Below are 15,887 nucleotides of genomic sequence, written 5' to 3'. Positions count from 1 at the left end.
TTCTCTGCATGCGCAGATCGCCGATGATGACATCCGGGGTGGTGGGCGGGGCCTTCTTGTGAACCAGTCCGAACTGTGGACAACCCAGCACTGGCCTAGGGGTGACATGATAGCAGTGTTCCGATATCTCAGGGGCTGCCACAAAGAAGTGGGAGTCAAGCTATTCTCCAAAGCACCTGAGGGCAGGACAAGAAGCAACAGATGGAAACTAATCAAGGAGAGAAGCAACTTAGAACTAAGGAGAAATTTCCTGACAGTGAGAACAATGAATCAATGGAACAACTTGCCTCCAGAAGTGGTGAATGCTCCAACACTGGAAGTTTTTAAGAAGATGTTGGATAACCATTTGTCTGAAGTGGTGTAGGGTTTCCTGCCTAAGCAGGGGGTTGGACTAGAAGACCTCCAAGGTCCCTTCCAACTCTGTTATTCTATTCAATTCCGCTCCCACAGCAGAGATGACACATGTGCACATCTAGGCCTGCAAAAGATCAGCTCTTTCCAAACCAAGGCACAACCATAGGTGTTAACCAACATGTTGGGCTCACTCTCAGTAGAAGTGACAGAACAAACATCTTTTGGTTTGCTTCATTTACAATTTACTTCAAATTAAATATAGTTAACATGTGACAGCCAACTTGCCACAGCCAATTCGCCAAGAGTTACACTAATATCGAAGAAATAGCGGAATAGAAAGGATTAAAGAAAGGATGCCAAAAGAGGAACAAAATGAAATGTGAATGACAAAAAATGAAAAAAATTCTTTAACTATTTTATTTTTTAAAAAAATATTTTTATTGATTTTACAACACAACACAACATACAAAACATCAACACACCATATGTGTGTCTTTTTACATATCAGTTTCGTTCCTCTTACTTTCTTCTTTCTACATTCCCCATTTTTCTCATTCTTTATTGTCTTTATCTTTATCGTCTCTTTATTTCTAGTTTTATTCATTTACAACATTTTACAGATTTATCACATCATTTATTCCCTTTTACCTTCCCTAGTCTTTAGCCAATCATACCACTTATTCCATACTTGATAATATTCTGCATCTTCTTTTTCTTTTATTTCTTTTGTTAATTTATCCATCTCCGCACAGTCCAGAATTTTCCTAATTGTTTCTTCCTCTGTTGGAGTCTTTTCACTTTTCCAGGACTGTGCGTAGACTATCCTTGCCGCTGTAATTATATGCAAAATCAAATATCTAATTTCTTTACTGTAAGTTCTATTCAATATCCCCAGTAAAAACGTCTCTGGTTTCAAGTCCACATTATAGCCAATTATCTCTTCTATCCACCTTCTAGTTTTAGCCCAATATTTTTTTGCCTTAGGACATGTCCACCAGAGTTGGTAATATGTTCCGGGGACTAACTATTTTAAATAATTAAACTGAGTTCTTGAATTGCCCCGCAGCGAGTTGTCCTGTGGTGAGTTGGCTGCAGTGAGTTGTCCGAATTCTGTTCCCCAGGGATGTATTTAATATTTCACCCTTCAGTTACCATGTGGTGAACCTTTTAGAAGTCTCCTAGGGAGAGCATCCAAACATTTGGGCAGCCAAATGTATTTCTAGGGCTTTGGGAATGTACTTCTTCTGTACATCACTCTCTCAATCTCTTCATCAGCATTTTTAACAAACAACCATATGCAGACTTTTCAAAAACTCTGAAATGGTCTTCCTGTTGAGGCCTACTCCATACCCTGTTTCCCCAAAAATAAGACCCAACTGGAAAATAAGTCCTAGCATGATTTTTCAGGATGCTTGTAATATAAGCCCTACGCCCAAAATAAGCCTCAGTTAAGATTGTCAGCCAGATGGATGCATTTTACCAGAAATGTATAATAAAGAATTGAGATATTTAATTGTGAATGTTTTAACAGCAGCTAGAATAGTATTTGCTAAAAATTGGAAAAAAGAGAAAATGCCTACTGATGATGAAGTTATTAAGAAAATTATGGAATGTGCTGAAATGAGTAAATTGACATTGGAAATTAGAGAACAGGAAGACAAACAATACTATTTGATATGGGATTTGTTTTATCAATAGCTAGATAATAAAGCATGGAAATGAAGTATGAAATATGAAATTAAGGTAATGATAAAATATATGAAGTGTTTTTTTATGGGAGATAAGCCTTTGTTAAATAATTGCTAAATGAGAATAACAATATAAAGGGATATATAAAATTGTCAAATGAGAGAAATTAAATAATTTGTAATCTTGGATATGGGATTAAGCACAAAAGAATCTTATCCGATCGACACACTTGCTGTGATTGTATTGAATGGTGGTTGTTTTTATGTTTTGTTATGTTTAAAAAAATTTAAAAAAAAAAAAAGATTGTCAGACAGATGGATGCATTTAGTATCGTATTCCCCCCAAAATAAGACTTAACCAGAAAATAAGCCCTAATGCATCTTTTGGAGCAAAAATTAATATAAGACCCAGTCTTATTTTCAGGGAAACACGGTAGTTTTCAAGGAAAAGGTACCTGGTGAGTTTCTTGGTTGAATAAAGACTTGAACCTGCAACTCTATGGTTCCCCATGGCCTTTCTCCTAACACCCTTTGTTTGTGTTTCAGTATGGAAGAGAAGACAGCGACTGGACAATTGTGGTCTCATGAATGTGAGGGATGAGAACATTTCAGCCTTCTGCAAGCACAACCAAGTGTTCTAACTACCACCTGAATGATGACCAGTTTTACTGTAGCTCTGTGTAGAGTAGTCTGTGTATTATCACTTTAATCCTGAGCTGGGGAGTTGGGTCCACATGCCAGGAAATGAAACTTAGGGCTATCATTTCCAGGCTGCAAACATCAAGTTGATCACGAAATAGCAGGGAAAAGCTTCCTTTCCACATCTCTTTGCTGCTACGTTGTGGTCAAACAGATTTTTGCAGGCCCGGGTATGGTAGCCCTAGTGAGCACATTTTTTCTTCTGTGATTTTGGTCTAGACTAGAAATCTGTCTTCTGGTGGAGGTGCTAGATGTCAACAGTAGAGACGCTCCTAACACAACCCTTGGTGTCCCTTATATCCTTGGTACAGTGGACAACTGTGTTTAGAAGTTCTTCAACTGCTCTTCATTGCAAGCCAAATACTCTTGGTCTTACGCGTCACTTTTTAACCAGATTATTACGTGACTATTTTACCAAATAGTCACCAAATAGTCACCTCAATTACCAAATGATTGAGAGTAAACTTTTCACCATCTCCTTTCTCGTCTGCAACCTTAGAAAATGAAAGGTTTAATTTTCGTAAGACAGGTAGATATAGTAAATGCAGTAAATATTTCGCCATCTCTTGATTTTTCCATCTTTAGGACAATTGTTCTAATTTACAGGACTTCAAAGAATCCCAGTTTTTGATCACCGACTAGAATCACATCTCACAGATGATAATTCTCAAATTGGGGAACTGATTTCTCTGATGTCTAGAGGAATTTTTTTCCCTCTCATTAGTAAGTGACTTCTACCATTGCCAAACTATGGAAAATTTCTGTAAAGTAAGTTGTTTGAATACAGAATACGTTGGTTGATGGCATAGCCATCCATAACATTTTAAATAAGGCAGGTTTTAGAGATTTGCCAGATATCAGATTATGGCCCAATCCACCATGCTTGAAATCCTTTAGAAAGAAAAGTTCTTTGTGGCTTCTACCATCCTTCAATTGTCTCAGCTTTTCTTGGAGACATTGACTTTAAAATCTCACCCTTCCCTCCACGCAGTCTTGAAATCACAACACCACAATGATCAGATGTATTAGAAAAGATTCCTGATTCTCTGAATAAGCTTTAATAATCTACTGTATCAAATTAGATTAAACGAGATGTTACTGAAGTAGCTTGAGATATGGGAAGGCCTCTAAATCAACCCTAAACTTACAAGATCTACTTTGATCTTCCTTTTCTTTTTCTTTTTGTTTCCACTAGACTCCCACAAGATCCACAAAACTAGATCAAATTATAAAATAATTGTCTGGAGCAATAGTTCTCAACCTTTTCTTTACCAAGGGCTCCCTTTAAATACCTTTTGTGGCCATGGACCATAGCCATGAACCCCCAAGACTTAACTCAAGATTTAAATCATAACATTTTTTTCATTCGTGGAACCCCCCCCCCCCATGACATCCTGACCTCCCCCCAGAGGTCTACAGACCACAGGTTGAGAATCATTGGTCTGGAGGAAGCAAACCACTCTGAAACATATTGCTTTGGTTAATTTTAAAATTTCCCTTTTCTGAATATTATGGTCATCTACTAAAGACAGTTTTGAGGTCTTGGCTTAGTGCCTTTTGAGTCTGAGCTTGAAGGCATCTGAGCTTTAAGACATCTCTTGCCAAAGAAGTTACATACAAAAGTGTTCGGCACATACTCACATTTCTTGGACCAAATATTTCTTGAGTTAACTGGCAAGATAATCAAGGCACTGGGCTTTCTTTTTGCTAGGACACTCACAGGGACTAATAAAGTTCACACACACCCCTCATAAAGAGAGAAGGTCATGATTTGGGAAAATTCTAACTCTGCTTCTTGCACCTTGAACCTACCTCTACTTAGTGATTGATGAAGGCTGAGACTATACCCAACTTTTGTTCCCCTGTGACCTCATAGGCACCTAAAATTTTTAGGGGAAAGGATGTGACAAGACTTTACCAACTCAAGATGCAGGTCATAGTAGTGAGGAGATGATTTTGCACGCATTCCACACAGTTGTCTGGCTGTGACCATAAGGAGAAGGCCTGTTGTAGCCTACTTCCTTATGCATACGCAAAAGCATTTTAATACCCAAGGGTATTCGTTCACTCTCATCATGTCCCACCATGTGCCAAAATAAGGAGACACGTTCAACAGCATCATGTCAAATGTTCTTTCTAGAACATTTTAAGTGGATCTTAAAATCTGTTAATATGGATTCTTTACATTTTGATCCAATACTCTTTAGTTATAATATCCCATGTTGCGGTAACGTTTCCCAGAACCACCTTAGCGCAAAGCAAAACTTTCTGTATTGTATGACTTCACGGTGCATTAATCAGCAAAGGCCTTCCAGAAAGATTTCATACCCTTAAAACGTTATCCTTTTATTGAAGACCAGTTGAAGCTGATGATGCTGGATGGAGTTCTGTTTAGAACAGTTTTCTCCAGGGTGGTTCTTCCAGGTGGGCTGAGATTCCCAGTCCAAGGTTTCTCAACCAATAGGAATTCTCAGAATTGGAGTTCCTACAATTCAAGGCCACCAGGATGGGGTAAGGATGGTCTAAGAACAGATTACTACTTCTCTACCTGGGGGCTTGAAGATGTGTAGACTTCAACTCCAGTATTCCCCAGCCAACTATGCTGACTGTAGAATTCTGGGAGTTGGAAGTCTACACATCTTAAAGTTGCCCAGATTGAGGAGCATTGAAATAGACACAATAAGCACAAGCTGTTTCCCAATGATGGTAGATGTAACACCCTCCGTATCTTCTTCTTGCCAGTTGAATTTGTATTGTGCTGCTACCCTTGTTGGGTTCTGTTCCAGTTACTGCTAGCTATCATTGGTGATGTGCAGAGTTTTGCTTTCCTTTTCTTTTGTCTATTGTTGGCCACATTGCTAATTGGGAGGCTCACAGTTCTGATCTTGAGTAAAAAGCTACTACTGGAGCAGGACCATCGTAATAGAAGAGTGCCTTTTGACGAAGAGTGTGTGTCCACGTTGAGAGTTTGACTTGCTGAGACCAAAACTATGTATGTTTGGCTGAGACAGGATTTGAAAAGACTGGTTGCTTCTGTTTCCCTGTCAAGAGGATAACCAGGGGGATCTAGGACAACTCGCAGTGACTAATGCCATGGTCATCTCGTTTGTGGCCAACCTGGCATGGCCATCTCACCACGGAACACCCACTATGGCCAACTTGCTGCGGAATAACTCACCGCGGGACAATCCATGTGGGATAACTCAATGTGATAAATGTTATCTGCCACTGTTTCTTTGACATGATTTCCATTTTTGTCAATGAGAATAGTGCTGAAGAAAAAGTTGTCCCATGGTGAGTTGGCCATGGTGAATTGTCCAGGGGTGCTATTCAGCAGGTTCTGACAGATTCTGGAGAACCGATAGTGGAAATTTTGAGTAGTTCGGAGAACTGGCAAATACCACCTCGGGCTGGCCCCAGAGTGGGGTGGGAATGGAGATTTTGCAATATCCTTCCCCTGGAGTGGGGTGGGAATGGAGATTTTGCAATATCCTTCCCCTGGAGTGGGGAGGGAATGGAGATTTTGCAGTATCCTTCCCCTGCCATACCCACCAAACCACACAATGCCCACCAAGCCATGCCCACAGAACCGGTAGTAAAAAAAAAAATTGAATTTCACCACTGGAATTGTCCCATAGCGAGACAATGCTGCATGGTGAGATGGCCATGGCAAGATGGCGGCAGTGAGATGGCTGCAGCGAGTTGGCCATGGTAAGATGACCATGGCAAATTGGCTGTGGTGAGTTGTCCTTAAGCAGGAAGGTGAGCACTTAACTCCCATCCACCCCCATTTCCTTCCTGCAATTTTCCTCCCCTAGTTACTTGCCGCGTCAAGTGAGTAAACCAGATGGAAAGAAGGGGGATTCCAAGAAAAAGGAGCAAACAGGAAAATAACTGGTTTTGTTTTTCTCCTCCGTTGGGGTGTATCTCTTAACTGCAGTCGGGGGTTGGGTTCCCAGGTCATCCTTGCATGTGCCACTGAGCATACAGCCCTCAACAAGATGTATTTTCTTTAGCAACTCTGTCTGCTTAAAGGTTCTCCCTTGACAAGGACACGAAAGGAAATGTTCTTCCTGCTTAGGGTGTGATGGCGTTCACCATTCCTGAAAACCACTTGAAGTGTTCTTAAACACTTTGTGGTGGCAGAGTGGTTAAAATGCAGTACTGCAGGCTACTTCTGCTGCCTGCTGGCTGCCGGCAATTTGACAGTTCGAATCTCACCAGACTCAAGGTTGACTCAGCCTTCCATCCTTCAGAGGTCGGTAAAATGAGGACCCAGATTGTTGGGGACAATATGCTGACTCTGTAAACCGCTTAGAGAGGGCTGTAAACCACTGTGAATTGGTATATAAGTCTAAGTGCTATTGCTACTTGTCTCCAGGGAGTGCCTGTTTGCAAATTGACCTGTCATTCAAATGGGATCTATGACAGTTTGCCATATCGAACTCGCCATGGCCAACTTTTTGCAGGAGAACTTGCCTTAGGACAAGGGTTACACTAAGATCAAGAAATGGTGGAAAAGAATCATGAAAGGAAGGATGCAAAAGGAGGCACAAAATGAAACGCGAATGACAAAAATTAAAATCTTTTTAAAATTTATTTTAAATAATTCAATTGAATTGTTCGATTGTCCCGCGGCGAGTTATTGTCGTGGGGCAAGTTGTCCGACAGCAAGTTGGCGGCGGTGAGATGGCCGCGACGAGTTGGCCACAGCGAGTTGTCCCATTCTGGTGTCAATGTTCCTTGTCTCAAAGGTGGTTTTTCAAAAGGCAACGGGATGGTTTTTTTTTTTTTCTTGAGGAGGAAGAAGAAAACGTTTCGCTTCTCATCCAAGAAGCTTCATCCGTTCTGAATGTGATGAAGCTTCTTGGATGAGAAGCGAAACATTTTCTTCTTCTTCTTTTTTTTTGAAAAAAGTTTTTAATTTTTATTTTTCATCAACATGTTTAAATCTACAGTCTTTTATCCATCCTTATCCATTGTTCGTTCATCTTCTTCTTCAACTTCCATTAGGTAATTAATTAATTATTTGTTCGGGTCTGCTCTTTTACCATTTCCTTCTTTTGTTTTACTACAGCCTTTCCTTTTTCCCTTCCCTTCTTTCTCCTCCTTTCTTTCTTCTTTCCTCATTCCTCCTCTCCTTTCCTTTCCTACTTCCTTTCCTCTTTCCCCTCTCCTCTCTTCTTCCTCCCCTTCTTACCCTCTCTCCTGCTCTTCTTTCCCCTTCCTTCTTCCTCTCCTTTTCCCATTCTTCTTTTCTCTTCTTCTCATCTCCCAACTCCCCTACTTTTCCCTCTCTACTCCTCCCCTCTTTTCCATTCCTTTGTTGTTTCCTTTTTTAATTCAATCTGAGATGGTATTCGAGCAGACCCGATTTTTATTTACATACGTCTTCATTTCCAATTTCATTTTTTACTTTACTATTATTCCTCTAGCATTCCTGTACATTTTTTAATCAATCCATGTATCATCTGAGTATAACATTTGTGCTATCATCTGCAAAGTTTACCATTATTTCTTAAAATATATATTTATCTTTCCTTCTTTCATTTAATTTTAATATACTACAACATATTCATCTCAAAGTTCTTGTCTTTATCCTGTTTATTATCTATACTCACTTTCTAACATTTTCTTCTTATTCCTCGAGAAAAAAAAAACATCCAGTTCAGTGGTGGATTGCTACAGGTTCGTCCCGGATCGGAGCAAACCGGTAGCAAACTAAATTGAAATCCACTACTGATCCAGTTGCCTTTTGAAAAAGCACCATTGAGACAACTATGACTGAGAACCTCCATCCTTGGGTGACTGAGAACCTTCATCTACAAATGTTCCCTGTCTTCTCAGTATTGGATTTCGGAAATTGCAACCTGCAGGAAGCAAAAATGAAACACTCAGAATCCTAGGAATGTTCTCCCTTTCTCTCTCTTCCCCACCAAAGCATTCAGCTCACACAAAATGTTCAAACCCACTAATGGCCCACTTGCAATGGGATAATTTCTAATTCAAAGCATTTTGTGTATCTCTTGTTGCAAACATGCATGGTTTACCTCTGTTGCTCCGTGGCCATAGAGCTTAAAATGGAATGTACTGTTGTGTCCTTGAGACCCTCTACAAAAATGGATCCACCCTAAATGAGGTGTGTTTTGTTTGTCTTTCAGCCTGTAATTGCTAAAGGGGCTGGTTTTTAAAAGGTCTTTTCTTAAATGTACAGGAAGTTACTCAGACCAGCAAGGGTATTTTGATATTGCGTGACAATCCAATGAAAAAAATAAAATTAAAAAGTAGACCGTTGTTGTCATCTTTGTTTTCAATCTTTGCAAAAAAAAAAAAAAAAGTTTGCGCCAGCCAGAAAAAGAGCTCACGGGAGTGTCGTTAAGTGAAGTAACTTGCACTCATCTGCATTTAAAAACCAGCAATAAATTTCAGAGGCAAATCTCTTACAAGGCTTTCAAGATTTTAAAGAGATGAAATAGGTGCTTAAATTCCTTCAAACTTTCACAATGCAAATAGACTCTTTTTGTACCGGCTCTGCTCAGATATTTTTGGACCCCTAAGTATTTTTCAGACCCTTTAGCTATTTTTAATGAAAAATGGAATAGAAAATAGAAAAAGAATCTAAAAATTCTGCTGTACAATCAGAAGAAAGTAACTTTGAGTTGAGGAGAGCTCACTCCCGAGTATTGCTGTAATTCTCTATTAAATGTATTATGGAATTTTATTAGTGAGTTTATTTGCTTGAGATGTTTGTGTTCCATGATGAAATTATTACTCAAGTGATTACTTTCTTTGTTTAAACAATAAAGTTACAAATCATGCATAAAATAGCTTTATAGTAATAACATCAAATATAACTAATACATCTTTGTAATTATAAATGGAAAATCAGATTATAATTAATTGTATTTCCCATCTTTCTCTTAACAAGAGTGCTTAGTATGAGAAAAATACAGTGAAAACAAAGGACAACAATAAGGGATTTGTTAATATATATATATATATGTAAAAAAGCTGCTTTCTCTATTAAAATATTTTTCAGCTAAGAAGTAGCAAATCAGTTAGTCCTCCGAATGGAATGAAAGGTAATAAAAGGACTCAAAAAATTAAACTAACATGGCCTTTTGGAGAGAAGGTTTTAGAATTTGGGAATAATCACTGAAAAAGCTGTTGTGCTCCTATCAAAGATGCTTCTTAGGGTGATGGGACACATACAGTATTTTAAAACCTGGAAAGACTCATGAATGAACGAGATGTTTCAAGTAAGGCTTTATCAGTGCCATCATTTGAATCCGCCTAGTAGCGGGTAGATTTTATTTATTTATTAAATTTATTTGCTGTCCATCTCACTCTGGAAAGCAACTCTATATAAAACCAATAAATACAGAGACAAGGAGTAAAAGTCAAGATCAGTGTGCAGCTTTGTTATTTGTTCCCTAGGATAATATGCTTCCTTCATTTATAGGCATCAACCAATATCATAAGGGGACGCAGTGGCTCAGTGGCTACGACACTGAGCTTGTTGATCGAAAGGTCGGCAGTTCAGTGGTTCGAATCCCTAATGCTGCGTAACAGGGTGAGCTCCCGTTACTTGTCCCAGCTTCTGCCAATATAGCAGTTTGAAAGCATGTAAAAATGCAAGTAGAAAAATAGAGACCACCTTTGGTGGGAAGGTAACAGCGTTCCGTGCGCCTTTGGCATTTAGTCATGCCGGCCACATGACCACGGAGACATCTTTGGATAGCGCTGCTCTTCGGCTTTGAAACAGAAATGAGCACCGCCCCCTAGAGTCAAGAATGACTCGCACATATGTGCGAGGGGAACCTTTACCTTTACCTTACCAATATCATTGCTACAGAAAATACTTTCAAAACTGGTCTAGTTTGGCTGACATATATTGTCTTCAGCTCGTCAGTAACTTCCCAGTTCTGTCCATATTCCATTCCTACTCCAGATTAGATTTTGGAGAATGCACAGTGATATGGAAATACTATATCAACTAATGCGATGTGGACCAATTTTCTACTTTATCAGTTCTCATTCAGTTTGATGAAAGGCAAAAAGTATTTTTCCATTCTTGTTTTTCCCCTAAAGGAGAACATAATTTTGATAATGTTCTGGTTGGTTGAATAGCGTAATTGTACTTGTCTAGTTATGTAGGTAGTCAAGGGCTATGTGTGAGAGTTCGGGAATGTCCTCTTTTGCTATATATTTATTGCTATACTGGCATTCATTTTCCTCAGCTTCCCATGCATCCATTCCTATTCTAAGATATAGGACAATCTTCCTGTGGATTTTTTTGCGGATTAGGAAATTAAGGCAGACAGAAAGGTTTTAGAGTTTTGGGAGATGAATAATAATTATAATCCTTGAAACAATATACTGGATATAGCTGGAACAGCAAAGTGTACAGTAGGCCAGAACACACAGTTGTAGTTGATTGGTTAGAGCAGTGGTCCCCAACCCCCGGTCCGCGGACCAGTGCCGGGCCGTGGAGTACCTGGCACTGGGCCGCGCAGCGGCCGGGGGACATGAACGCTGCAGCGCAAAGGCTCCTGGGCCGTGCGCAAAAGCTCCTGGGCCGTGCGCAAAAGCTCCTGGGCCGTGCGCAAAGGCTCCAGGGAAGAGAGCCCCGCGCAGGTACGCACGTGTGGCCCAAAGCCCCCACCCCTGCGCGCGCTCAGCGGGCCACGGTAAAATTATCAAAGGCTGATTGGTCCGCGGCGATAAAAAGGTTGGGGACCACTGGGTTAGAGAGTGCTGACTCATGCATGAGGCAATCTACGCTGTGATTGGTTGACATAAAGGGGGAGTTTCTCTTTTTTCCCGCCTTTTTTCTTCTGTGTGTTCTGTATACTATTCAATTTTACCTCATGATATTCTTATGTTCCTGACTATTTTGTGTTCTTCCATTCTTTCTGGATGATGACAAAGACTGCTATAAGTTTAAATCGGGTGAAATGCTCCCGGTTTGGACCGGATTGCCCAATCCGTTAGCGATGGAAGCAGGTGGTTTGGAGAACCGGTAGCAAAAATCCCTGCTTCCCCCCCCCCACATGCTCAGCTGAGCCACGAGATCATCAGAGGCTTTTTTTTTTACTTTTAAAAGCATTTTTTCTTCGGCCGAAAAAATGCTTTTAAAAGTAAAAAAAAAAAGCCTCTGATGATCGCGCGGCTCAGCTGGGATTATCAGAGCCTTTTAAAAGCATTTTTTCTACAACCTCTTCAGCCGAAGTGGTTGTAGAAAAAATGCTTTTAAAAGGCTCTCACGATCCCAGCTGAGTTGCCTGATCGTCAGAGGCTTTTTTTTCTTTTAAAAGCAAAAAAAAAAAAAAAAATGCTTCAGCCGAAGAGGTTGTAGAAAAAATGGTTTTAAAAGTTAAAAAAAAAAAAAAGTTGGCCACGCCCACCCAGTCACATTACCCCACCACCACCAAGCCACGCCCACAGAACCGGTAGTAACAAATTTTACATTTCACCACTGGTTTAAATGTTAAATATATTTACAGGTAGTGAAACAACGGCACTGAAAAAAGTGATTTATGATCATTTTTCACACTTATAACCTTTGTAGCATCCCCATGCTCATATGATCAACATTCAGATTAATATTATGATGAGAAAACACTGTTATTATATGACCACTACTAATGAACATTATTACTATTACGATGATGACCATTGCTCAAATTAATGGTAACCAGACAACACACTGTTTATATAGACATTGAAACTGTTGCTCTTTCTTTATATAGCAAAAATATTTAAAAAATATTTTTTTTAAAAATCAGATGCCTGGCAACTGGTTCATACTTATGACCGTTGCTGTGTCCCAAAGTCATGTAGCCTCCCAACAACTTGATATCCCTTTTGCAACCTTTTGGCAAGCAAAATCAATGGGGAAAGCCAGATTCACTTAACAGCCGGGTTACTAATTTATCAACTGGAGTGATTCGCTTAATAACTATGGCAAGAAAAGTCGTAAAATGGGGCAAGACTCGCTTAACAAATATCTCACTTAATGACAGAAATTTTGGGCTCAATTGTGGTAAGGCGAGGACGACCTGTATATCAAAGACTATAAGTTTGGGTTAGTGTCTCTGACTTCAGCTGAACAGCTGCTATGCAATTCCTTGACATTTAATATGAGGGAGAAATCAAAGTATGTCACAAACTCCTTGCAATAACAATGGTCTTGCTACTACAGAAGCTAAGCTCCCTTGAATGAATGCAACGGCCTCAGCAAAGGAAGCTGCCCTATTGCTATCTTCTGACAGACAGCAATTCTGCACGGACTTAAGCGAGGATCTATTCCAGCCTCCCAACAATTTGATATCCCATCATCTAGAGCGCCCAAATATCAAACATGGACACTTCTTGCTGCATGCAACTCAGGAAGGATGCAGAAGGACTCAGTTCTGAAATTTGATGGCAATGCCATAGCACCTGTAGGAAGATGACCAAGCTGAGTACAAGGGCAGAATCAAAAACATCATTAGTTTGTAGTCTCTACGCCTCCCTAAGAGACCTAAATCCAGCCACCAACATCCCAAAATCCGTTGACTCTTATCTGATGTCAATTCGCCTTGATCTTTCATAGTTTAAATTCTTGTGTATAGGGTAGCATGAAATAAACACGTAGTACTTTTAAGGAGCTGTGGTGGTGCGGTGGTTAGGATGCAATATTGCAAGCTAACGCTGCTCACTGCCAGGAGTTTGATCCCGTTCAAGGTTGACTCAGCCTTTCATCCTTCCGAGATCAATACAATGAGGATCCAGATTGTTGGGGGCAATATGCTGACTCTGTAAACTGCTTAGAGAGGGATGCAAAGCATTATGCCCTTGTCACCTCACGGTTGGACTATTGCAACGCACTCTACATGGGGCTACTCTTGAAAAGTGTTCGGAGACTACAGTTGGTCCAGAATGCAGCTGCGCGAGTTATAGTGGGTGCACCTAGATACACCCACATTACACCAATTCTCCGCGAGCTGCACTGGCTCCCTATCGGTCTCCGGACACAATTCAAGGTGTTGGTTATTACCTTTAAAGCCCTACATGGCTCAGGACCAGGCTATCTTCAAGACCACCTTCTACCACATAGCTCCCAGCAACCGGTAAGATCCCACAGAGTCAGTCTCCTCCGGGTCCCGTCAGCTAAACAATGTCGGCTGGCAGGCCCGCGGGGGAGAGCCTTCTCTGTGGCTGCCCCGGCTCTCTGGAACCAATTACCTCCTGAAGTCCGGACCGCCCCCACCCTATTGGCCTTCCGGAAAGCAGTGAAGACCTGGCTCTTCCGGCAGGCCTGGGGCCGTTGATCTCGTTATAGTGATCTTGCGAGATCCGGCCATAAATTGGAGTGTATGTGTTTTAATGTTTTAATGTTTTAATGTCTTCTTTTAACTTTTGTATGGGATATTGTTGCATTGTTTTATTCTCTGTTGTAAGCCGCCCAGAGTCCCTTGGGAGTTGGGCGGCATAGAAATGTGACTAAATAAATAAATAAATAAATAAATAAATAAATAAATAAATAATGAAGTGGTATGTAAGTCTAAGTCAGGGGTCAGCAACCTGTGGCTCTGAAGCCGCATGTGGCTCTTTCATCCCTCTGTCGTGGTTCCCTGTCACCGGTCAGCTCCACAATTGATAGGGCTTTCAGTTAGGACAGGTAGAGGAAAAAGGATGACACGCTAGGAGGAGATTCTATGGTGGGGGAACCGGACTTCTGGTCAGCTCCAGAATTGAATTGGGGGGGGGGCTTCCGGTTAGGACCTTTGTGGCTCTTTGAGTGTTTAAGGTTGCCGACCCTTGGTCTAAGTGCAATTGTGATTTGAACTCTATCTTGGTTGCTGACTTCTTGCACCTACCTGGCAGCACCTCTGCATCAAATCAACTGTTGAAAGCCTGCAAAATCCCCCTCTTCTTTGGCTCCCAAATCAAAAGGACAGTCCGATTTGAAAGTCGGAAAATCTGTACCAAATTGATTTCTCAGAATCAATTGAATTATTCAAATTAAATCAAGGCTGATTATTCACTGTTTTAGGAAGCAGCTGTCCCACCATCCCAACGCAGTCCATCCACGCCCGGTGAAACAGCCTGTTGTCTTCAGATAGGGTGGGTTTCCCCATTGCTAATTCCCCTAATAAATCTAGTTCTGCCTAAATGACAGTAACACAGTTTGAGATATTAGGCTCTATTGTCCCCCTCTTTTCCCCCTCTCTCCATCCTTGCTTCAGCAGAACCCACAGAATTCCCCAGGCTAATAATGCATTGTAAAAGAACATCTGTGCATCTTTTCTTCCCTTGTGCACTATTTGTTTAATTGTGGTGGATTAACATAGCAAGGGGATGGTACATCATAACTAGGCAATTATCCATTCTTCATCGCTTAGTTATGGTTGCGCTAATTGGTCGTTTAACACATAAGATAGGCTAGCATTAGGAACGTTAGGGGCTGTTCAAAGAAGAAATCAACAAATTAATATTGTTGTCTGATATTTGCATAATGGGCTGCAATTATTTAATGTTTAATTGGGTTGATCAAATGCGATTCAACCCCTCTCACGTCGGGCAGGGGGTGCCTTTGGGTGGGTGGGTGTGGAGAGATGCGATTTGCAAGTTGGAGTGAGGGAGTTAGAAAGAATAACAATTGATTTCAATGAGCCCTTGCAGGAATATTTAATTTTAGAACTTTCTGGTAATGTGTTTGATGGTTAGTTTAAACATAAACATGGGAAATGATGCCTTAAATCACAATTGCATAACTTTGCAGCCTGCTGAGAATTCATCTCTTGCCACCCATCGCAGGATTCCCTCTGCTTCTTCTACCAAATGTCAATGATATTAGCACATCTTGTTATCCTTACCAACTCTTCTGCTCCTTTCATACTTAATTTCATTCTGTTGCAGCTCACTTTCTGTGTTGAGTTCCCTTGTTTCCATGGCCTTTTTTTTCTTTCTTAAATTTGATTTATATGCCGCCCTTCTCCGGAGACTCAGGGCGGCTTACAATGTGCTAAGCAATAGCTTTTATCCTTTTGTATATTTATACAAAGTCAGCTTATTGCCCCCACAACTGGGTCCTCAATTTACCTACCTTAGAAAGGATGGAAGGCTGAGTCAACCTTGAGCCTTGGCGAGATTCGAACA

The 15,887-nt window shown here is 40.6% G+C and overlaps 1 protein-coding gene across 2 annotated transcripts in view; it reads left to right on the top strand.

Annotated features, from left to right (window-relative positions):
• The window catches only part of BCAT1 (branched chain amino acid transaminase 1), a 71,118-nt gene extending 62,088 nt beyond the window's left edge, over positions 1-9,030 (top strand). The window contains exon 11 of one of the 2 annotated variants that reach the window (XM_034442604.3): positions 2,589-9,030. In XM_034442604.3, coding sequence (XP_034298495.1) covers positions 2,589-2,630 — 42 coding nt within the window. In that variant the 3' untranslated portion in view covers positions 2,631-9,030. The remainder of the gene's footprint in view (positions 1-2,588) is intronic. The other variant, XM_034442603.3, reaches the window with a different exon arrangement.
• Positions 9,031-15,887: the final 6,857 nt, after the last annotated feature.

This window comes from Pantherophis guttatus, chromosome 7, assembly GCF_059756535.1.
Source record: "Pantherophis guttatus breed Tessera chromosome 7, ASM5975653v1, whole genome shotgun sequence".
Classification (NCBI taxonomy): domain Eukaryota; kingdom Metazoa; phylum Chordata; class Lepidosauria; order Squamata; family Colubridae; genus Pantherophis; species Pantherophis guttatus.
Note: the sequence above shows the minus strand (reverse complement) of the source record. Positions and strands in the feature narration are given on the sequence as shown.